Below are 26,074 nucleotides of genomic sequence, written 5' to 3' on the forward strand. Positions count from 1 at the left end.
GATGATATTGAGTTAGAGACTTAGCCACTTTAAAGTAGCTAGGCTAATTCTCTAATTACTCAGTATCATCAAAACTACAAAAGTCTTCAACATTGAAAACACGAATTATTGGTCAATTTAAATCAACATTAATGTTGTGATCTTACCGGGAAAAGATGGGCTTCTGATGTCCAATATTTAAGACAAAATAAACATTTTACATGAATTTTTACACCCGTGTATCACCATATTTAGTATTTGTAACAAAGGGACTCGAAGAATGAGGCTAGACATATTTCACTAGCCATGTTAAACAGTGACACCATATTCTTATAGGAGAGCATGCGCAATTTATACTATCGGTGTAGACTGGAATAACCAGACGCTAGAGATTGCCATTTGATCAAGACTTTTGGCATATTTCGCCGAACATAATTGATTAGAAATTACAGTAAAAACAGAAGCGAATGAATGTAAACCAGTTAATATACATTCATATTACTACTGGGTCCCAAATATTAGCGATTTAGCTCCTTTTTTAAACTTGTAAATTAAACGATAGGCCTATTACAGCGAATGTCTTTATTGTGACTTTGTTGGGTTTATTTCTTTCAGGTTGGTTAAACTTTAGCTTGCAATTGAGACTATATAGTCATATATGACTGTAGGGTTTGGCTGGGCGGCATAGGCGTACGATCTGGGGGGGCAGCCGCCCCCCCCCCCATTTTGGGCACCAAATGCTGGGAAAATTTCGGCACACAATTGTACTTTGTAAAAGTTGTATAAAAAAAATATTGTGTTCTTGAATGTGTCCAATTTAACAGCGAATTTATTATTATTATGTAACATACTAAGAACCTAGCTACATTTTTTGGGCACCAACCACCACCGCCCCCCCCCCCCAGTCAAAAATTTCCCCGTACGCCTATGCTGGGCAGTGAGCCCCAACAGCAACAGGATGAAATTAATCCTCCTGGCCCGGAACACCAGTTACCACTGCATAGGGCCTACACATGACTATGTAGTAGCAAGCTATATGAAGGAGATCCTGCTCCTCATTGAATTCCAACTGCCAAGGGTAGGCCTACTTTTATGTGCATGGCAATGTGTAGCAGTGTAGGCATACTCAGGACCTGGGTTTTCTGTCCGATCTGAATGACTATAGATGTTGTCCCTTGCCAGGCCCTCTGTCCTGCACTGCTGAAAAATCTTTTTAGGAACTTTCTCTGCTAACACTGGGAATGAACCCGAGACATCCTGGTTAGTGTGTCGGCACTTAACTGACTTAGCCACTGTGGCTCCCTACCAGCATTTGTACATGGATGACACAAAGACTATTTTATCCTATTACTAAAATGCTAATAATAAGTGCCACTACTGGCAATATTTCACCAACACACCTTCATTCAAGAGTCTTACAACTATTATGACTATGATACAGTATAAATTTCTTCATCTATAGTGTTTTTGTTGCACAGAATCTGGATGAAAAACAACAATTGTTGCATTGTGTTATTCTGGTTTGTATACATGCAACGTCTAATTCTGGGCCCCAATCGTTATTAATCTTATTGTTCTGGTGTCTTGGGCGTGAAAAAAGCCTATGACTGCCAATTCAAGTACAATCAATATGAAACTTGGCATGCTTGTTCCTCAGACAATTACACATCACACTAAAAACTAGTTATAGAATAACGATTAGTGGTTTATTAACATGCAACTTTTTGAAGATGATACTCTTGTCTTTAGCAAGCAAATGATAAAGACGAGAGTATAAATTAATAAACCAGCAATTGTTATTCCATAGTTTTTAGTGTGTTACTGTTCAATTACTAAATGCCACTAACAGACTTTGATTTTTTATATGACTTCCTCTGGTCCGGGTCCTTTGTATGCTTGTACTGTGAAAATAAGCTCCACTTTAAAGATAACAAAATATAAACTAGATTTTACATCATCGTATATTTACATGGTATAATTATACATTACACATTAAAAAATGATTTAATTTTTTTTTGTTGAAAAAGACAACATGACAAACTCTTTTTAGAATATTGTCTTTGGGTAGATGTAGTTACTTCACATGCCTTCTGTTCATTTTGAGATATTGCAATAGAGCAAATACAAATATATGGCTCTGCAATTTTTGGTTGCAATACTCTTCTGCCCTATAACAGATGATCTTTTATAAACAAAGCAGAAGATTAAAAATAAAAATCATGTCTATATAGCAAGTAGCACACTTATCTGCAAAATGGAACTCAGGGGCGGATCCGGAGAGGGAGTTTGGGGGTCCCCCCACTCAGCTACATAAAAAAAAATTGTAAAACAAAATGTTTTACACACAGGCACTTGAAGGGATTAAAATTTAAAATAATACTTCTTACTAATGCTTGACTATATATTATAGCACTTGAAGGGATTAAAATATAAATATTTTAACCCTTCAAGTGCCTGTGGTTTTATGACAAAAGTGTCACGGTCGCGTGCTTTATCCTTTATCATATGGTGGGATAGGATGGGCATTCAAAGTGGGAGATAATGATATAGACATATGTGATATCACAATTAAGCAGTGGACATATTAGCCGAATTATTCGACCGAATCAATCGGCGACAAATTTTATTTGGCCTAATGGGTGGACACACTAGGTGAATTCTTTGCCCATTTCACCAGGCGATTGCATCACCTTTCGCGTCACATGATCAAAAATGGCGGCAACCATGTCTTCAAACAATCACGTGACTTCTCGACAAGAGTGGATGATGAGTGGTAATTGGTTAATGAATTCTACAATTGGGTGAATGCTTCAGCGAAGCGGACAAACATATTTGATTTGGGCGAATCATTCGGCCGAATATAAATGCGGCAAATAGACAGTGGACACAATAGGCGAATTTCAACGGCAATTGATTCGGCCGAATCATTCGGCTATTGCGTCCACCGCTTTAATGCTTTGCATTCATCAAAAAACATCCATACCACTTATTCTCCCCATTATATTTTGAGTCATAATTGCGCAAAACTCTATTTTACTTTTAGGCTCTTGTCAAGTTATCTGTGCCCCAGCGTATTGGAAATAAATAAACAAATAGTTCATGTGGTGAATTTTCTTGATATTTTGGTGTTTGACACAGTCGCGGTCAGATTTTGTTTTTCTATATTTTGCTTTCTTAAAGATTTCTGTCAAAATCATGCAGAACTGATTTTATTGCATATCATAAAACTAAAACATAGTGTAGTAGGTACATGTACTTATGTAAAATCTCAGTTTCTGTGTTTTGTCAAAGTGATATCTGGTTACCCCAAAATGACGAAAGAGACCATGTAATTCCCAAAAATTTTCAAGGTCAGGGGGAGAGACACCCCCCCCGCCCCCCCCCGCCCAAAAAAAAGATACACTGTCCCAGGAATCTGGCGAACCCCCTCCTACAAAAATTCCTGGATCTGCCCCTAGAACTTAAATCATACTTATATATGGAACTTGCAGGAAGTAAAGTGCCAAAATCAATGCAGATTTAATTAAGTGATAATTATAACCATCTTGCAAAGATGTGTTCAAATTTTAAATTAAACATTAAATTTCATATTGTTTTCTATTATTCCTATTAAATTGAAATATATGGAGATGAGAACACATACCAGTTAGCATTATAATCATACACCCACGAATTAAAGGTAAGGACATATAGTATGTAACATAATTTACATATTTTTGTTTAATAATATACAAAGTCAAAAAAGATTCCCTCTGAAATGCATTTTAGAACAACTGCCATTAAAGTGAATCCCTATCCCTTGGTCTTGCCAAAGGTTCTGAACAACAAAAAAGAAACAACAAATGAAAGATTGAGATACAAATCATTCTAGAAGTAAATAACAGACAAATTGCACCAAACATCTATAGCCCTTTCAAACGGAAATTAGTAGAGCTCACATGAATATTTGAATTTCAAATAGTTTTTCAAAGTTTACAGTTCATAGAACCAAAAATTTATCATTTCAACAGAAATTAATATTCTAATAGTATTCAAATAATGACTTAAGATTATTCAAATCAGCACTCATAATGTGAGCACTAGAAATTAACAATCAGATATTGTAATCAACAAAAAGCTTTGGGTATTTTCCAGCGATGGTGATATAATATGTAACTTTCAGATATTGTAATCAACAAAAGGCTTTGGATAACAATCAGAAATTGTTATCAACAAAAAAAACTTTGGGTATTTTCAAGTTGTGGTGATATAATATGTAACTTAATATGCAAATACTTAAATATGCACCCACTAGTAGCATTTTGAAGTGTCACTTACAAGTTTTCAGGGTCAATAACTAAGCAAGAATTAGAATTTATGCGCATTTTGATAGGATTTCTCCTTCAGACTAGAATAACAATCATGAAAAGGGGTGACAACAATATATAATTGAGCACATATATTTTAAAATTAAGAATGATTTTTTAAAAAAAATTGAAGGTCTAGAACTTCTATAGGCCCTATAAATTACAATTTTCTTGGTTGCACCAATGTACTAGGCTACTTTCCCTTTCATTTTGACTGCAAGCAATATTGGTCTTGACAAACTGGTACCTACACGTATACACTTTATGCGTATTTCCAGGGCCAGTTACATATGTTATAAAGGGGCCCTAAATTCTGAATAGTTGAGAGGTAAGATGGGGATTATTGAGTAGACACAATTGAGCACTCTATAAAAAAATTTGAACATATGTAAAGCATTTTTTATCTCTGTATGTAATATGAGACAAAATGTCAAATAGATAGCCTAATAATATCATTATATATACATCATACATAAAAATTATTTTCTTTAACATATTATTTTATATACTGAAATGGCTGGACCGCTTTGATTTGGGTCCAAAATAAAATAGTTGATTCTATTGGATTTAATGAGGTTTTTTTTAGGAGGACAAAATGGTGCCTTTGTATGTTTATAGATAAATCAAATGTAGAGATATAACTGATAATGTGTTCCACTTTTGACACAGCAAACCAAATTTAAACAAAAATTAGTCAACAAACTGTCATCAATTTAATCTTTCATACATTTTTAAAAATCAATCCATCCAATTCAATACCTTTTTTTGGCCTAAATCAAAGAGGTTCAGCCCCTCTAAAATAATTATATACATGTTTAAATCTTATGTACATATACGTATATGAACTTTAATAATTAATAACTGGAATATTGATGCAAATTGTAAATGTAGTGCAAAAACTCATTTTTACAACAATTTTTTTTTCTAGTCAGTCACCTACCTTTGGTAATTAATTATGTATTTCACATGGTAAATGTGTTGATTAAAATTTACTTTTTAAATGAATTTCATGGTCAAAATGAGTTAAAACACAAAGTTTGATGTTTTGACATAAAAAAAAAAAAATGGAAAGATTAGAATTATTTATGAGAGCTTTAAAAAACATATAATCTAACTTTTTATTTTTTGGATCACTTAATTTTTGCACTCGTACAAAGTTCTATTAGCTGAAGAAGGGAATGTATGATGTACCTGAACCTTTGTAATAAATTACATTCCAACATTATCTCATATTTTTCTAACAGATGTAGGTCTTTATGCTCATTTCATGGCAAATTCACATACTGTTGAGGTTCCGCAAGGTATCTGTTAAAATTTATTTAGTCTGCTTGCTAAATGCAAAATCCTCCCAAAAAACCTCACCCAGCACCTTCAACCAATGTCGATAATGAATATTTTTCAATACATTGAAAAATATAGAGCTTTCCTATATCAAAACCAATATTTGATTCTTTGCATCTATCTCAGATAAATATTACATTTATTTGACACAGTTCAAATTGTTTTAATAACATTGAAATACAATTATTGCCATTTATCCTTTTCACATTATCATATCATTGAAATGATATCATTGACTGTTTTTATACCAAAGTCAGAAATAAGCATATAATGTTTTGGAAGAAAGCTCTTCAAATATTCTTCTAGCATCAAGATTAATAATATATAGTGCCATATCCTTAAATGACATTTAGAAGCAGAGGTATAACATTAACAAAACTTTATGGATTTATTATTATTATTACTAATATTAGTTTATTCTATGCAATGTTTGCTTGATAAAGATACCTTTAAGAGTACAGACATGTTGCATGAAATAAACTAAGAATGAGTGAATCCATAAAGTTGTGTTTTTTAGTGTCATTTAAAACTGAATAAACTATATATATCTCAGCCTTAAAAAAATAAAAACAACAAAAAATATGTTAAATGACAACTGGAGAGATCATTGTAAGTATTATGATGGGATATAATGAAATATTAACATATAATTTTGACATGTATTTTGATTATAGTTCCTGACGGAATTCATTGTTTAAATTAAAGGCCTTTCATTTTGGCTTCCATTAAAGGCACCTTTTCTTCATCATCATCTATCCACAACCTAGATTCTTTCTTTGATCTGAAACACAAAAACAAATTAACTTATAGTTAGTTTTCTGAAGTAACTAAACCTTGGAGTTTTCCAGTGAGGTGGAGGGCAGCTTTTGTTCAATGACAACATTGCCCTATATTTTTGGTGTTTTTTTTGTTGCTTTTGAGTAAGTTTTAAACAATTCTGTTTATTGCTGCAATTTATTCACCTTTTGGCCAAGTTTACAGATCACCCAGTGAAAAATTGACAATTACTAAATAAACTACTTACAGCAGACGGGCAAAATAGGAAAGCGAGAACGCAAGTACCAACCATATTGAAGACTTGACAATTCTCCCAATTTTATAGGGAGTTTCTTAAACATAATGCAGCCAAAAGAATCTCTTGTACATCACTTGTTTTGTTTAATAGTTAAAAAGTAAACAATCTTATACTTTGCACATCACATGCCATACAGTGACAATAACACCACAGACTTGACTAGAACATGTCTACCGATTGGACAATAACCATAAATCAGAACATTTGATTTTTCTCCTCTCAACATAAAAGGAAGGTGATTTTATGTACGTTAACCAAACATTTTATTATATACATCTCTATTAAACCTGCGTCTACCTAACCTCTAAACTCTGTGAATAGGCCTTAAAATATTAACTTACTTTCCATATTGTCTCCGCTTTTCTCTTAATCTGGAATCGGCACCATCTGGATCATCCATCATTTCTATAAGCTGCATCTCATTATTCGAATCAATCGGCCCAATTGATATATCTCTAACAGCTCGAAATTGACCACAATTGTTCAAATGTTCATTCTCTAAACGGAAAAAATTCCATACAAAACGTCTGAAAATGAATAGAGTTTTTTTAAATTAATATCTTTGTTTACCCACTGTATGTCAAGATGTACTTGTATGTGATCTCCATTGTTTTTTGTCTAGTTTGAATCACAGTAAATTGCCATGATTTTTCAATCATGTATCCAAAATGGCCAAAGTATGAATGATAATAATAATTATTTAATTAATCTGATAGTCATCCTAAAATTCACTGCGACTCTTCTTCTGTTGGTAGTATGCAGGACGGATTGTTAACTAGTGAATTAAGACAACATTTTCAATTGCCTCAACTGTACAGTAAATAGCCAGTTATCCTAGTAGTAAGCAATATTTATTGCAATTGATGTTTTTTTGGCTGAAGTAATCGAAAACCCCATGTTCATATGTTAAGTCCAGATATGCATTATATTCTATTTCAACAGCAACTTGACTTACCTAAATACTTCAAACGAAGCTAATAAAGTCGTTAATATTTCATTATGAAAAAATAATCCTTCTCCTATTGATACTGTTAACGACCAAGTAAATCTCAATATGAAATCTTCTACAATTGCAAAATAATAATATGCCTACAAAGATACAGAGATAGGTTGCAAGACAAAGATAATATGGCCACCAGCAGTTTAGTCATCTGAGCTGTTTATTAAGTTTGCTACAATCTTATAGTTTTGATAAGAAATTCTCCAGAATCCTTAAAATTATGAAAAAATCAATCTCAGAAAACAGTTTTTTGATAGGGCTCACAGCCCCAGCAGCTTTCAACATAAATCATTAAAACTGACCTATAGAGCTATTACAAGGTTTCTAATAAAACAATTGCTATTTATTTATGCCAATGATCGAGTAGTTGACTATAAAAATTCAATAACTCTCATCTACATAGTGATTATGAGTTGGACAGAAAGACAGACTGGGGTGATGACAATATACAATCACATCAATCTTATTAAAATCTCATGTAAATTATTTTTTTACATTGTACGAAATTGACATTTGACATACTTTCTTTGAAAACAGTGTCCAGACATCGTAAATTTACTGATCAATCAAATAGCCTGTATTGGTATATAAGGTTGCATTTTGAGGTAAATTATATTATGGGGATTTTAAACTCCAAGCATATAATGTGATTCAGATGGTGACAGAACATGGTTCCGACAGTAAGTATGTTAGATTTAATTTGGCACTTCCATAACAAAGTTTTGCATCTATAGTTTTTTGCTATGCATAGATTTGTATCTCTCCAGTAAAAATAAAAGAACTACCTTAAAAGCATAAACAATTTCTTCTCGAAGAAATTTATTTTCTCCAGCATTTTTATCAAACAGCCCCCAATCCATTTTTATATCCCATGTATATGTGTAACATGAACTCATTATTGCTGATACTATCCATAAATAATAGAAAACGCTGGTCTGTCTAAAACTATCACCATATGTCTCTATAAATACAAATCAGTGTTGTCAAAGTTAGGATGGGCAGTCTTGAACCAATAATTTAAGAGAGGAATAAAAATGGGGTTAACATTAATTTTAGGACTAACATAGTAAACACAATATTCGGCAGGTAACCCTTACTCTTTGTCACATACACAACCTGAATCCATCACATGACTGCCATAAGCCACAAACATGAAGGTCTACATTACATATATTAGACCACCTGGTCACTCTATCTTCAAGTCTACCTAGCTGTAAATGCGAACCAGTTTTGTGAATAGAGCATGTACTATGTTCTCCTAGAAGCTGGGGTAATATTGTGAAGTGTTTCAAGAATGTCCCTTGGTGGTGGGAAGTTTAGTGCATTATGTCCTTATTATCAATAAGCTTATTATAATCAATATTATTAAAATTAGAAATTTGTAGAGAATAATGAAAGACAGTCATATTAATAACTTTATATTAATCAACAATTATTTGATCGAGTTTATTCACCTTTTTGTACTTTGTATATGGTAGAAAATAACATAACAAAGAACGTCGTTGAATATTTTCCAGCGTTGACTATGTGTGGGAAAATTAGTTTGGTATCTCGATAACGTCTAAGACACTGGGCAAAACGAAACCATGCTGGCAAACAACCAACCACAGATCGGATACCATATATATTTTTGGTACAAACTGATGGTCCTGTCAATAGAAAAATTAAATTACTAGTAAGTTTTAAATCCCCATTGTGCCAGAAGGCCCAAAATCATTTTCTGTATATAGATTTATCAAGAATATGGATGAAATAAATTAGGTTAGATACATGTACTATTATGAGTCAATGTTCAGTGACAGAAATTAAGACTGTGGCATGAACTTTAGATAACCCATTTTAATCATTTTTGGCTTAATCTTCTTGGTAGACTATCATACATTTTATTGCGTATGGTCTGAAAGTCTCCAAGTCTACATTTGCCGTTTCGTCTGGAATATTGTGCCTTTAACTTTATATACCGGTAGTCAAGAGAGTGGGTTTCGGTATACTTGTCGGTCTTTAATCATTGGCAATGAAAATTATCTGCTGGAGAATTTACCGGTCAGTCAATTTCCATGGCATAAATGTAGGTATTTCATCAAATTAACCATGAAGAAGCATTATCACTTTCAATTAGTACATAAATGTGGCCAAAACATGAGTGAACACACTAGTCAGATTACAATGTAGGGTAAAATTCTGGGGCAAATAGTTGACCTCTTTGCACTGAACCAATACTTACAATTGTAAATAGAATAAATAAATATGGACATACACCTTATACACCACTTCTTAATTTATTGTTTACTTACGGTTTTCACCAATCCAATCCACTTCAAAACCGAAATAACAAACCAGATATTCAAAATCTAATAGAACTGTTACCAAACTATTTAACTGATCAGCTAGCCAGAAATCAGCGAAACCAACATGATGAAAGGGTGCAGTGAAAATTCTAAACTAAAATAAAACATGAAATATATTTCATTATATTACTGCATGTATGTAGGTATATCATTCCATGTTTTTGTATGCAAATTACAATGTCACTAAACAAATACTGAAACAAACATAATGGACATACATTTTAATTTTACTACCTTGAAAACTAGATTATCATCATAAAAATCAATTCTTGGAATCTTATACATTTCTCTATACCAAAAGTATACAAAATACTAAAAATTCTTTAACAAAACAATTGTCAAAACGTTATCCAAGCACTTGAAAATTGGGAATGTTTGCCCAACATAAACTGTTTTTTGTATTTCATTGAATTCACTAAATATATCTGGCCCCAATTTCTCAACGTTATCCAAGCACTTGAAAATTGGGAATGTTTGCCCAACATAAACTGTTTTTTATATTTCATTGAATTCACTAAATATATCTGGCCCCAATTTTAATGTATCAAATACATCAATAAGAAAACTATGTGCAAATTTCAGTGTTTCTGGATCAAAGATATTTCTCATAAAAAGTGATTGAAAGTTGAGGAAATTCTTAACTTAAATCTGAGAATGCTTTGTGAAATCGGGGCCTGGATCGGTTTCTTTAAATTTAAAGCATTAGTTTCTTGTTTCTAATGCAGTAAAATATACTTACTAATACACGAAGTAACCACATCCTCGCCCTATAATGAAATATTTTAAATGGATTGATGAGGTAAAGTAGTAAAAACACAGCCATGGTGAGTGGATGAGCCATTGGTGGTATGTACAAAAAATCACTAAACAAATAACCTAGAACACTGACCGCCCATAACACGGCTAAAAATGATGCCAACTGAAAGAACAAATGAATAATTTAAATGATTTTATAGAGTCAAATGGTTTGGGGGACAAGGGAGTGGGATTTTAAAGGATAATGTAATAGTGTTGTCATGTGTGTAGATTCTTTGTCTTGTTCACCTTACTTTGGATTTTTGGGTTAGTCTAAAGGCAGAACTGTACCAATATTCAGAATCCATTTTATGCAGAGTTCATTTGCTTGGATTGTTCATATACCTGTAGAGTCATAAGGAGCGGCCATGTACAAATGCAATTTTATGCAAAGTTATTGCCTGTCATTGAAACACATACTTGCAGAGTTATGAGGAGGAACTTTTTTCTCAAGAATTATGACTTCTAACATTGAAACATTGTAAGGGACATTTTTTTAGTTATCAAAATTCAAAAGAACAATAGTCAAAAGGTGGCAGTTTTCCAATCTAATCAAAATTAGATTTTTATTTTGTTTTGACTTATGACGTTATCAATTCAGTAACAAATTAAGGCATATATTTATTGCTTGGCAAAGTTATGTTTAAAGTTAAAATATACTAACCTCTAATAATTGTGCATGAGACAAGTGATGCCTTGGATCAATTTCAAAAATTAAAACATGATTGACCCCTGATGACCTCCAACCATATGTGTTGACACCCAAGAGAAAGAGGTCAAAAATGAGTAAGAACATTCCTCGGTACATACGAAGAGCTGGTTCCCAATCTTTTGAATGATCAATGAAAACGGCTGAAAATATACATTTGGATAAAACTTTTAAACTGCAAACAAAATTTTAATAATGTAAAACTGGGAGCATAAATGAGTAAATCCCATATATCAGTGTTGGGTAAGGATGCAGAGAGGTGGGTGGGAGGAATAAATAAATAAATAAAGGAGTGATGAAATTAGGCAAAACAATTCATTACATCAAACAAAGTACAATAAAAAATGTTAGTTTTCTGTACTTCATAACTTAAGTGGTATCAGGTGTTATAAAACAAGTACAAATGGCTGTTTTATGACAATCTAATTAAAGTCAGCTGTTATGGTCACTCCTTTAACGTCAAAAGAAATGTTCAAGTAAAGCATATTCTAGGCCTGCAATGCCCTTGACCTTAATTAGACAGCCAATTAAATGTCTGGACAATCAAAGCCTTTTATGAAATTTTGCAGAATTATTTTATATAAATGTGTGTGATAAAACTTAAAACACAAAGAATGATCAAAACAATAATGGTAAATACTTTTATTATTGCAACTCTTTAAGTGAAATATCACATGTGTTACAAATCATGCTGGACAAAATTAATCAAACCATTTAGTCAGAAACAAAAATATTAGTAACGTGTATTTAATTTCACAATTATGCCATTTTTCTCCTTTTCTCTTATCTATTGAAAGTCAATTATTTTTTTGAATTGTCAGATATCCTCCCACAGTCTCATATAACAACTTTTGGTCTTCGAAGGGATTATTAGTGAACAGAAATTCGCCCATGTATCTGTTATCATTCGTCACTTCAGTCAGTTACATCATAACGCATCTATCGTAGCAATGATCTGTGTTAAAATTATATTTGGAACGTGTTTAACCAGTTCTATCACATATGTGATAAAGACTGACACCAATATTGTCCTTTAATTAGACCTGTTTCACAGACTTTGAATTAGAAATGTTCACATGATGTTATTTCAATATGTTTGAAAGTCATTTTTATACGTATACTCAATCTGGTTAAAGCACAGATCCTATTTCGTTTCGTTTTAATAGTTCAAAATTTCGTTTTAATAGTTCAAAATTTCGTTTTACTTGTCTTTACTACACTTGGATCTGGAAGACTTGTTATTTAAATCGTGTTCTGAATGTTGTCAGGGATAAGGCAATGAAATGGTCTGTTACGGCGAGCTTTAGGCGTGTTTTCACGGAACTGGGAAATCCACTAGTAACATCAATGCTGATTGTCTGACGTCAAAAGGACATAAGTCGGTCTTTTGACCCCTGACGTGACCTATCGCTATAACTTGTCAGATCTTTATGTAGTGTAGGCCATCGAAAGTATAAAAAAAACGAAACGAAATATACATCTGTAATTTAATCAGATTGACTTATACTCTACGTCAAAAGTCAATTTTACTCAAATATTCATAATATTTTTTATGACTGTCTTATTGTCTTCCTTTATTGTAGTTTGTAATTTTTTTTGTTGAACTTACCAGCTACAACAATAACTATGGTAAGAATTGCAAACATCCCTAAGTATAATCCAACTCGAAAATTGGTCCATGGTTTTTGCTGAAAAAAAATATTTATAAAATACAATAGACACAATAGTTCTATAATATGTCCACTCAACATAATTTAGCTTATTCTTGGACAAACATACAATATATTTTATTCAATAACTTGAACTGAGGGGTTGGGGTGGGGGGAGACTGGAGATTTCCGTGAAAGCCTTTACTAAGCACAAACATGGACAATTAAGACCAATTACTCAAGGTTTAACACAAACCTGGATGATCTAAGCTCCATGTCAAACACAAGCATGGATGATCAAATGCTCTTTGTTAAAATAAATACAAGTTATATGTATGTTATGGGGACCTTTGCTTGATTATTATGCTTGAAAACATAACTCTAATTAAAATACAGTAATTTTTTTCCATATAACTGCCATGTTTATTTTAATGTGTGCGATTACTAAATGCTGTTTAAACTGTACTCTCTGTCAAACACAAGCATCTATAATCAATGACAACTCTCAAGATCTGCAGCACATGTATTACAGTACACCACTACCCTTATAAGTTTAATAATGATGTGACTGACCATGACAAATTTATGTATCTTAGAAAAGAACAAACAAATCATAATCTTGAACAGGAAAAGTATAAAATTTAGCCTTTTTTGGTTAACTGATTTCCATGTTTTGCAGAAAAACTATCAGATATTGTTTTGATTAAAATACTAAATTACCTGATCCCCCAATGGTGGAACACGAAGTCTTTTCATGGCTTTCTGTCGATTTCCACCTTCTAACTCTGATGTAACACTTTGCTGCAAAACAACCGATTATAATGATTATAGAATGAAATCGTGACAATATTTCTTGAACACATAACAATATTTCTAGAAAATATTTCTTGAACACATCATGACAATATTTCTAGAACGCATTATGACAAAATAATTTGAACACATTCCAACTTGTGAATAATAAATACACCTGAAATTTTACCCTTAGATAGAATCTAAGCATTTTCACATCACAACAGAATGGTATATATAACGAAATAACATGTAGAGTTATTGAATGGCATTATGTTCTAATACCATACTCATCATAAACATTGTCCAGTGTCTATTCTGACTTTAGGCAATGATCATATGGAAAATCATAACACCAATCAAACAAATTCGGCAGCAGTGTGAAATCCCCATTCATGAAAGATCAAGAGTCAGGCATAATCATTATTCTTACAAAATTATATCCATATAAAATCACCAGTCACAAAAAAAATTCAAGTAAGATCACACAAAATTATCAAAGCATCAACATTCAAGTAATAAGACAAATCAAGTAAAATGTTCTCTCCGCAAAATCGTCAGTCACAAAAAATCTACATTCATGTAATATTAGTAATCAAATATAATCATCTGTTCGGCAAAATTGACAGTTAAGAAAAGTCGCTATTCAGTCAACCATGATCTGCAGTCACTCGACACTATTATAAATTACAAAATTAATCTAACATGCATTTCAGGAATGATAATTTCGCCTTTATTCTTGTGAAAAATAGGAATATATAGTTGTTACCTATACACACATTGTGCCATTAATAGGGTATTTATGGTAGAGACATTTGTAATTAGCATTGTTATTAATATATAACCAAACCTCAGTATCTTTAATAAGATGATCAACTTCTTTGTTTGTATAGAAAGGTGCCGTTTCAACATGAGCTTGTCTCCATTCTGCGCCATGATTAGTCTGCATCAACTTAATAAAAACAAAAATACATCAACTTATTTAATTTACCCTTTCTATTGTATAATTGTGACAGCCCAATAACTGTATAAAACAAGCCAACAGTGAGGCTGATGTCTCACGCCGAAATCCCAAAATAAATTGCACATTTATCTTTTTCAAAAGTATTGAGCAATGTAACAATGAATGTATTAAATATGAAATTAGGGCATATGTCTTTTTTTTTAAAAAAAAAATCAGAAGAAATTAAAATTTGATAGACTTCAAGTTTTTCCTCTTGTTAGAATCCATCCTGGGATCAAAACCATGCCACTCTACTCAATGGCAGACCGTATGATCTAAAATCATATGTATTGGAACACTTTTCTACCCAATTCCCCTTGAAATAAAATAATGAGTTTTGTCATCCGTTTTTACACCTACCTACATTTACAGATACATGTCAGAGTGATGAACCGTGGTGCAGATTATGGAATTATTACCAAATCAGTCCGCTGGGCTAACATTTAAAAAAAAGTTCAGTACTTGATTATAGAGAATCAAGTGTTTCTTTAGACTATAACTATGTTTTTATTGGACAGTTCTGAAATTGTTTTTAAACAATTATTTGTTGAAGAATATTGTATTTAGGTTTGATACTGATTTAAAGTGACTCTTAATGTCTGTAACATTTACTACAAAAAGCAGAAATCAAGTCCTTTGTTTTTGTCTTCAATTTAATAAAGTTTTTACTCTACCTTGTCTCTCTTCTTAAGAATTTTTCGGAATCCCTCGAAATTTAACGTCTGATAATTCTGCAGTAAAATAAGACTGAGATAAAATTCACTGAAAGCTAATTTTAAATCATGAAGTCTTGGCGTGTGAACTATGCCCTGTGTTTCTTTATCTTTAAATAGTCCATACACACTAGCTCGACGTCGACGTAAGGAAGAAATAGAATGGGAATGCTTAGTATCATGATCCAAATAAACGTTGAGTTCTGATTTCAAATTGGCATATTTTCTGTTGGCTTCTGAAAGTTTTTCTGAAAAAAAAAAAACCATAATAAATTTATCCATATATTCACCTTCTGGAATTTGCCAAATTGGGAGTCTTACTGAATGTATGGTGAAATCTTTTACTAATCTTCAATTCATGAGAGATATGCTACAGTATTTGCATCATCAAGATTATAAATGGCAACATTTTGAGTGAACAGGTCAAATTTGTCCATTTTGTTCAGTAAGATAACTGTTTATCAAGTATATTTACTCTTTCTAATGTAGATTTACATTATTTAATTTAGGGTAGTGCATGGATAGGGATACTTAGGTAATATTTTAACATGGGTGTGGGCTTGTTAAGACAATCACTGTCATCATTCATCAACCCCCTTTTTCTCCCTTTTAAAAAAAAAAAACACTATAAAATCAAACCTTCAAACAATCAACATGTGAACGGAAAGATAACTCTGCAAAACGTATCTAAAATCTATGATCCAAAAATTTTGAACATTACTGAGGTTCTTTCTTATGCCCCAATAAAATACTACACCAGTTTTAAAAAAATTATAATTATATTGCATCGATTTGACCTGTATTGATTTCACTAGTTTTCATAAACTGGAACATGAAGGGGAGATAATTAAGTCATTTTTACGACCCAATATAAATTTGAAAAATTCTTCAAGAGTGGTAAATTATTGATGGACAACATACCAACAGACAACAATGTGGATGTATAAAAAAGTTGATCCAAGTACTTGTCATCATTATCTATCTAATGGTAAAATATAATTTATAATTAATCACTCATAAAATTTGAGCTAGAATTTCGTTCTATTCATTCCCTAACAATACCAATACAGATATCTGAGGAATCGTAAATTTTATACAAATCAAACAACAGCATTCAATACTTCCAACACTTTCAAATGTTCCATTCCAACACCCAATAGTTACTTACCGAGAAAAAATGTATTAATTTTACTGAGTTCAGCATCACAAAACTGGAAAAACCTTTCATCAAAACGAGCAAAAAATCTCTGTATTGTACTGTTGTCTGTTACTATTTAATATAAAATAATTTAATTTAAAACTTACAAATAGTCCAACATATGTACATAAACCTCTTTCAAATTCAAAATTCTAGAATTTACAAGATCTGACAATAATCGACAGAGGATTGCTTATTCTTCCGACGAGAATTGTAATTATATAGGCAAAAAGAAAAAAGAAAATTGTATTATAAAAGCCAATCAAAACATGTTTCTAGGCTTCTACATGCTCTTATGAAGGATTGATAAAAGTAATTCTAACCTTCAGCTGACGGTGCCTGTTCCCGTGCCTCATATAACATGGTCTTCATATCCTGAAACACATTGATAATATAAATCATAATCAATTAGTCCTATGTAAATGTCATAATCATATATACATGCCCCATATGCCTTTGTTTTTGTTGGGCATCAAAATAATTAGATCACTTTGATTTATAAAAATAAAATGATCAACTTCAGTGGATTTTATACGTTGATTTGTTTTGTGGGATAAATAACCTTGTCAAACTTTCCGTTTGCAGATGAAGCCAATGTTGGGCGGACGGTCTGTCATTGTTGAAACTATACTCTTCAAAAAAAGTAGGGGATATTGAAATGCAAATACCTATGCAGGTTGTAATATGATAAATATTCATGGACACTTGAAATGCTTTGAGAGTATATTCACAAATGAACAACTTATCGCCCCAACAGAACCACTGAGCTGCACATGCGACACGCAATAGTGCCATACATGTGGGAGGGGTTCATTGTCAAATTTGACACTCCAAGGAAGGGTTGATAAAAACTGCTGCTTGCTGGTTTATCTAACCATGTTTGCTTTACTATCGGTTCTTGCATAAGAGTTACTGATCAGCGTATCTTTGCTTTAGTGTGTTACATTTAATTTGATCGGGAGATGTGTTCGTCGACGTCAATGTCAAACGACAACACTGCAAGAATTGGCCGTGGCACTGCAAGAGGAGTGGGTCAGATTGCCCCAAATCGTGATTGGACGGTTGATTAAGAGCATGCCACGACAAATTGCTGAATGTCTGAGGATTGGTGGAGCAATTATTCATTATTAAGACAAAAATCAAAAGCATCCATTTTCACTTTTGACAGCGTATCTCTTTGCGAGTGACATGGGGCTGTCAGATAAGCCGCCTTATGAACTGTTTATGTTCTTGTGTAGGCAATTGGCCTGTTATTAACATACACTGGTTACCTCTAACAAAAACAGCAGTGCATTTCCGCAGTTTTGTATTGTTTCTCAATATCCCCTACTTTTTTTGAAGAGTATATATGGTTTCTCTATAGAAACAGTAACTGAGCAAGTCAAAAAAGTTGGTTAACAAGAAGCCAAAAGCAAGCCTTCTGCTTGTTAATTGAAAACGAACAAGCAGTTGCCATGCAAGATACACACACATTTTGCAAGAGATGTCCCAATTGAATTTGAAAAAAAACCCCAAAAACTTAATAAATAATTTAGTATGTCATACATATGCTGACAAAGGTTCAGTTTTAATAAAAATAGTATTCTTAGTTATTGGTTAAGTCTATTACACAGGTTTAAAGACTTAGCCCAAATTGGGGACAATTGTTTAATATGTTGATTATAAGGTCAATATTCTCCAGTCTACTGTGTATTAAAAATACATTACGCAAGAGGTAAATCTGCCTATTGCAGGTCTTTCTTTAGGTCTGAAATGTTATTTAACCGATTAATTACACATTTATTAACAAAACAAGACCATAATAAAATCTCGATGGCATCGGATACTCGAGATTTTAACTAGATTAGAATGGTTCAACATTTAAAAATTTAATTTAAAAATGGGAAAGCGAGGCTAAGTCGCGAATATACCAGTGCGCTAGTTACCACTATGCACACATCTTGTCAAAACAATAAACAGTGATAATTTGGTTCAGAATGAAGTAATTTGGCTGAATTGTTCAATATTTTCTTTTTTTATCATCTAGTTTTGAATTATTATAGCAAAAAGGACCAACTCTTAACTAATGTATCTTTAACAAAATAACTCACAATGAATATTGGCCTAAGAAAGATTCCAAATACAATGTACAAAGCTAGCACCAAGCGCAGAACAGATTAGACACATGTAACCAGCAAAATGTTGAAAGGAAAGGGGGGGGGCACAAAATGTAATACTCATAGTTTCTTGTCAAATGATGAATGTTGCCACTGCCTCACTTCTGTTCTATTTGGAGCATTATACTCGACATTAAGTAGCTGGCAGTGTTTAAAATTCTCGCTAGACAATTATGAACCAGTTCCTCACAAACGTTAAGGATATGGTCGTGGGGTCCCGAAATACTCCTTGTATACGAACAATGGTTAAGTTTCTTCTGAATCAGACAAAAATTGGAATCTCTGGAGGGTCTACAAACTTCATACATATTTCACATTTTGAGTAAAAAACAGGCGCTATAACTCTAGAATAGAAGATCTGATGAATACAAAAATCATACTCACCCTAGAACATTTGATCCTTAACATTTATTTTAAGCTTCATCTAAATACAACAAAAATTGTAGCCTCTAGAGTGTCCATAACCTTGGTATTACATGCTTTTGCATTATTTGCATAAAGGGGAGTGGCTATTTTGACAGGAAGTTGCAGTCCGATTTGTACAAAATTAAAATTCAACCGTAATTATGGTGTAACAGTGGTATATATGAACGTTTGTTTTAAATCAAACAAAAATTGTGACCTGTACAGGACCACAAGCTAAAAATGTGATTTTTCATACAACCGGGTGCAATTATCTTAGATATGCGCCAATATCAAAAGGAACCAAAATCTTTGGGATATATATATTGAGGTTTCATCAAAATCGGATACAACCTTGGTTTCTATGCCTTTACAATATTTGTGTAGAGGGGAGTGACTATTTAGTTGTAAGTTTCGGGATGATTTTCAACTCAACCATCATTATGGGGTAACAGAGATATATTCAAACGATTTTTAAATAAAAAAAAAATTGTCACCTCTGGAGGGACCACAAGCTAAAATGTGATTTTTCCTACAATCAGTGGCCATAATCCAGGAAGTTATGGTCTGATACATGTCAATATTGAAAAGAACTAAAATCTTTGGGATATAAACATCCAAAAACGTGATTTTTCCTACAATCTGGGGTCATAATCCATAAAGTTACGGACCGAAAACATGCCAAGAACGACAGGAACTGAGATCTCTGAGATATAAACCTATATTTCAAGTTTTGTCAAAATCGGATAAAATTGACACCTGTAGCGTTGTCCACAAACAAAATGTGAACAGGCTGACAGTGGCAACATGAAAATGTGGGCATATAAAATTTAATTTTATAGAGCTTCCGCATTCTCTTTTGGTTCAATAATTATTTAAATCAATCAAAATTTTTCCATTTTGAGCTTACACAGGTTTCTATTGATTTTTCACGACTATATCTGTCGTAAAGATTAAACATACATTATGCAAGAGCTAAATCTGCATATTGCAGGTCTTTCTTTAGGCCTGAAATAATGTTTTCTAGATTATTAATTAGACATTAATTAACTTATCCAGACCATAATCAACTCTCGATGGCATCGCTAGCCTGTGATGTGCATTGGATTAGGTTCAGATTTCCTGTTTGACTTCCATTCATAATCAGGCGCGGATCCAGAGGTGGAGTTTTTGGCGGGGGGTCCCCCCCCCCCCCGGCTCAGCTACATAATTTTTTTTGTAAAAAACAACCTTTTTTATGAGAAAAGTGTCATAATTGTGCTTTATCCTTTAATGTCAGATGGTGCGACAGGATGGGCACTTAAAGCGCGAGATAATGATATAGACATATGTGATAAAATTTAATATCAATGTCATCGCATTAATTCATAATAATGTTGGATTTCTCTGTTTAAAAAGATCAATGTGTATGTATATACGCCAATATGACGATAGAGACCATGTATTTCTCAAAAAATAATTTCAAGCCATGGGGGGGGGGGGGGGGAAGAGATACATTTTCTCAGGAACCTGGCAAACCCCCTCCTGCAAAAATTCCTGGATGCGCCCCTGATAATTTAATCATTAAACGGATAATCGTGGCTATGTTTTTTATCCTTCCGACTTTAGTGATAATGATCGAAGCTAGGCCGAAAATTCAATCGGTAAAATCTCGGTTCAGAGTGGATCAATTTGACTGAAATTTTCAGCAAATTCCCTTTACATTATCTAGTTTTTAACTATTATAGTGAGAACTGCCAGCTCTTTATCTAATCTCCCATAATGTATCTTTAACAACGATTAGTATAGTAATAATAACTGTGCTATCTTTATCATACAAACTAGTCCATCCTTCATGGAGTTTTTTTTTTAAAATTTAGATGTGCTTAATTACATCATAGCAACAGTCTTTCGTAAGGACTCTTTCCATTAAAATAAAACATACTTTTGACTTTTGATGTACATGGCTTGTAGCTGTTAATATTGCATACACATGCAAGCAATAAAAGCGAAATAACAAGGTACAAGGACATAATTTTGGTACAATTTGGCCATGTCCCAATTTCTTATTAAATTTTTTAAGCACCTGTATCGTCATTATACAATATATGGTAGGCTTGTGCATCAGGGCTTAGTGAATGATAGGAGACTGGATTGGAGTTTAATGTCTTGTCAACACTATACTTTGAGATAGGTATTCAATAATTTTTATTTCTATGGTTATGTGTGCAAATAGTGCAATACAAGGTAGGAGACAAGGCATGTCATTCTAAATACAAAAGCTGATCTGTTATTTATTATGTTTTTTATATCATACACAAGTGATTGTACATAAGTATATCTTGGAAAACACAAGTGGATCATGTGGTAAAGTTGTTTTCTTAGTCAAATCTACTGTTATTTTCATGAATAATCACACACCATTTTCATCATGTGGACTAGATAAAAAAAAACCCAAAAAATCCCCACTGTGCTAGTTAATGTTTGCAATACTTTCAATCATTATATAGTCAGTCAACCCATACATGTAAGTCCAATTCAACTACCCAGTTAATTGTAAAGACATGGTAAAGTGGCAGTCCCAGATTTCACAAAGTCATCTTAAAAAATTTTTGTTTGAAGTATATAGGGCAATACTAAACACTGAAAAGTTATGAAAAATACAAAAAAAAACCCATCGAAAAACACAGAAAAATATTCTTGGATACTATTTACCCAAAAAATCAAAAAAACATTTACAGCTTGTATTTGTTGTAAGTTGCTGTCCATTTACCATAAATATCAAAGCCTTAGTATAGTAAATTCCTGGTTTATCTTCTATCAACTTCTTTTTCTGCTGTTTAATCACAGAATCTACAGGACATTTAATTTTCTCAATGTTCTCAAACCCGTTAGCTATTTGATTGACACATAAGACATGCTCCTTAGTCATTAAGGGAGACAGGCTGTCTTTTAGGGCTGCCCTCACATTTTTGTCTTGTGCACAAAATATGGGTGTTTTCAGGGAATTCAGTATTTTTTCTAGGAAGATTAGGTGTCTTTTCTTTCCATACATATACCAAATGTGCCATACTCTTATTGGAAGTAATTACCCGATAAATACTTTCTTGGGAATTTATCTTTAAATTATCACCATTCTGGGGTAATATTTACATGTATGATTAAACTCTGAAAAGAATCTTTCCAGTCTGTGACCAATTTTTTTCAGAGAGGCAGTGATCCGAACTGAGTATAACCATCTGTTTGACCTGTTTACAGTTTATTACTGAGATTTTATAAGTAGGGTTCTAATATGAAAATACCATTCCATTTTCATGTAATAACTCCTTTGTTTGGATAAAAACATCAGGTCATAAGTTTGGTCTATTTGAGTACATTTCATAACAAAATCGCTGAACATTTTTTCAATAGATAATTGAAATTCCATCTACATTGTTAATGAGATAAATCTAAATAATAATCTTTCTTATGAATAACAAGTACTTGACCTATACCCAGATATTGACCTTATCATTTCCTTTATAGTTTGTCATTTTGTAACCTACATGTACATACATGTAAATACATGTTTAAGGATATAATAGATGTATCCATTCAGGACATAGATTATCATTATTTAGTAGTATTCTGATGACTTTGACCTGGTTGACTCCAAACAATGTTAGTCAATGTAGATAACAATTTCAATTTTTCTATATTTATAGCAAGTACATGTACTGGTATATATATTCTATATTTGAAAAAAGAAGAAAATATTGAGATTCTAAGATAATGCAACTATTATAATTAGTCATCTATATAAATCATCTGCATCATCCCAGATGCTTTGTTCCACATATTTTGTCTAGAAAAGGCTAGTTTCAAATCACGAACAATAGCAACCACAAATTTGGGTTCAACATAAAATTGACCACAATCAATAGGTACACCTTGGTAAATTTCAGTGTGTTTGAATTTATCTTGGAAATCATGCAGGCTGAAGAGAGATAATGTAGAAAGTAACAGAGGTTATAGCATTATTAAGATTGAGGACTGGATAATTCTCACACAATGGGACCTACTTCCAGGCAAATTACAAAACAATCTAATAACTTCTTCGGTTTTCTAACCTACAGTATTTAAGTGTTAAAACATTCCATAAAATACCATAGAAATGAAATGAAATGAAATGGGGTTTAACTTCCTACTGTTCTGCTCCTGTACTGGGCTAATGAAGACGGGCATACGCCATACAGTGTGCTATGAGGGAAATTTTGCCCGGGCAGCGGCACTATCACCTACTCTTATATCGAATTCCAACTGCCAGGGGATCTTTTACGTGCATTCCAATATATACACAGGACCTCGTTTTTTTTTTTGTTCCATCGGTTTTTCATTTCATCCGAAGGACTAGACAGCTGTCCTTGTCAGGCCCTTTATCCTGGATGAACTCGTCAGCAAATCATATTTTACAAATAAAAGACATATTTTTTGGAAAACTTAAAAGGCTGTGTATAAAGTCTAATAAGTCACTAGATCTGACAAGTGAAGGCTAGTCTTGAAAACCCCAAAGATTTTGTATCTGGGACATTCTGGTTGACAGGCCCAGTTCCGTGACCACTAGACCACCATGACCCACAATATTTTAACAAATAATATTTTAAGTCAGATGTAGGTAACCGATACTGTCGATAATTCCTGGATGACCTTTGACTTGTAAAGTATTAGAAAGGATGGGATGAATATTAAGTAAATATGGCAAGTGACTTTGAATAGCATTAGAGTTAAACACTATGATCGACTAGTCAAACAGTCCCAGCAAGCTTTCAAGAAAAGATAATCTTATAATTAAGGATTGGTCGGTAGAGAGCGTACCTTTTTCAAGGAAAGAGACATTTATTCAATCAATGAACATCTTTATAGTTGTTCCTACTTAAATGAAATGAAATTGAATTTCAAGTGTCAGGGGTTCATTTATAAACATGCCAACTTCTACACAGAGCCTTGAGTTCATGTCCCCTCCAAATAACTAGACACCAATCCGCACCAAGCTCTACCTCTTGCATCATTAATTGACACGAGGAAACAAGTTTTGGAAAATTGCTGAGAACTTTCTCAGCCAACACTTGGATCAAACCCTTGATCTCCTGACTGGTGAGTCAACAGGTTACTCACTCCCTTCATACTTCAACATGTTTCAAAAATAAAAATGTTGATTTTATTGTATTTTTAAATATTAAAATATTTTAATTTGTTTTGCAGGGTTAGAATCTGCATGTGTTTAAAATTTTCTATGAATAGAGCCGGCTTTGAGATATATAATATACCTAAGTTATTGTTCTACTGTTGAAACAGAAAGCCAAAAGTTAAACTAATGAGGGTATATATCATTAGTTGTTTTTTATCAGATGATCTTAACTCGTGGGAAGGATAATCATTGCTTAAAAGTTTCTTTACATAAAATTCACAATGAAGACAATTAATACTAATAATTTGAAAACTATTCTCTAAACAAGTTGATTCCACATAATTCTTTCTAACAAAGATAGTTTGTCAGGCAACGAAACATATGCCCACAGCAGCTAAATTGTTCGAGCGGTCGGTAAGGGTTGTCACATATTTATTCATTTGTAGGTAATGGGGGGCATTTACAAGACCATTTCATACAGATCAGACTATAAATTCCATTGTTTGAGGATTCAAATGGTTCTACAAACTGAAACAAGGACCTTAACTTACAGAAGTAATTTACAGAAATTGTTGAAATTTGATCTTTCGTCTTACTAATTTAAATAATGCATATAAATTTCATACAGATCAGATGATAACTTTTGTTGTTAGAGCTTTCACAAAGTTCAAAAGGCCAAAAGAGTGTTTTTCGGGTAATCCAGTATTTTTCTAGTAAGATTGGGTGTCTATACATTCCATACCAAATTTGCCATACTTTTATTGGAAATAACCACCGATAAATACTTTTGGGACAATGTATCTTTAAGTAAAGTTATTAATTTAATTAGCCCAAGGGTTAAAATAGAAAATTTTATATCATTGTTGCATATATTTTTGTTATATCTAAAAATCTTGTGTTTTTATCTCTGATACAGGATATGATCCATGAGCTTGACTTCTACATGTGGTCGCAGGCAGGTCATCCATTATGTTTATCTTGTTAATGGTACAGAATTGAACTAGGATAATTGCATTACAAACTAATAGCAAGTGCAGAAGAATCAACAACACATCAATAAAAATTCAGAAACCCTGAAGACAAACTCGCTAACAAGAAACAACAAAAACATAACACAAAGACATTGTATTAAATTGCAAGCAGTAAATGATAAAAATAAATTACAGCCATAAGGAATATTAAACTGTAATTACTGAACTAAAACTAAATATCGACACTGCATTAAAGGAATCATCCCAGATATATTTTGGTGAAATGAACAGGTTAATTCTGTTAGGAAGTCTCTTAGAAAGCTGTTTGTTCAACTATCAGAATGTCTGTGGTACCTATTCATAGAATACAAACTTTCATTTTACATATCCTTGTCTACATATACTATTGGAATATTAAATCTAATCAAAACAATGTGCTATAGTCATCCCC

At 32.7% G+C, this 26,074-nt stretch overlaps 1 protein-coding gene across 2 annotated transcripts in view; it reads right to left on the minus strand.

Moving 5' to 3' along the window:
* Positions 1-1,922: 1,922 nt before the first annotated feature.
* The window catches only part of LOC126826401 (xenotropic and polytropic retrovirus receptor 1), a 30,265-nt gene continuing 6,113 nt past the window's right edge, over positions 1,923-26,074 (minus strand). Inside the window, exons 2-15 of one of the 2 annotated variants that reach the window (XM_050555576.1) lie at positions 17,272-17,323; positions 16,919-17,020; positions 15,712-15,998; positions 14,885-14,986; positions 13,963-14,043; positions 13,203-13,281; positions 11,549-11,736; positions 10,829-11,008; positions 10,036-10,183; positions 9,196-9,390; positions 8,527-8,702; positions 7,697-7,830; positions 7,083-7,268; positions 1,923-6,447 (exon numbers count right to left, since the gene is read on the minus strand). In XM_050555576.1, the coding sequence (XP_050411533.1) occupies positions 6,366-6,447; positions 7,083-7,268; positions 7,697-7,830; positions 8,527-8,702; positions 9,196-9,390; positions 10,036-10,183; positions 10,829-11,008; positions 11,549-11,736; positions 13,203-13,281; positions 13,963-14,043; positions 14,885-14,986; positions 15,712-15,998; positions 16,919-17,020; positions 17,272-17,323 (1,992 nt within the window). In that variant the 3' untranslated portion in view covers positions 1,923-6,365. Of the gene's footprint in view, positions 6,448-7,082; positions 7,269-7,696; positions 7,831-8,526; positions 8,703-9,195; positions 9,391-10,035; positions 10,184-10,828; positions 11,009-11,548; positions 11,737-13,202; positions 13,282-13,962; positions 14,044-14,884; positions 14,987-15,397; positions 15,662-15,711; positions 15,999-16,918; positions 17,021-17,271; positions 17,324-26,074 lie in introns of those variants that run through there. The other variant, XM_050555577.2, reaches the window with a different exon arrangement.

Source organism: Patella vulgata, chromosome 1 (assembly GCF_932274485.2).
Source record: "Patella vulgata chromosome 1, xgPatVulg1.2, whole genome shotgun sequence".
Classification (NCBI taxonomy): domain Eukaryota; kingdom Metazoa; phylum Mollusca; class Gastropoda; family Patellidae; genus Patella; species Patella vulgata.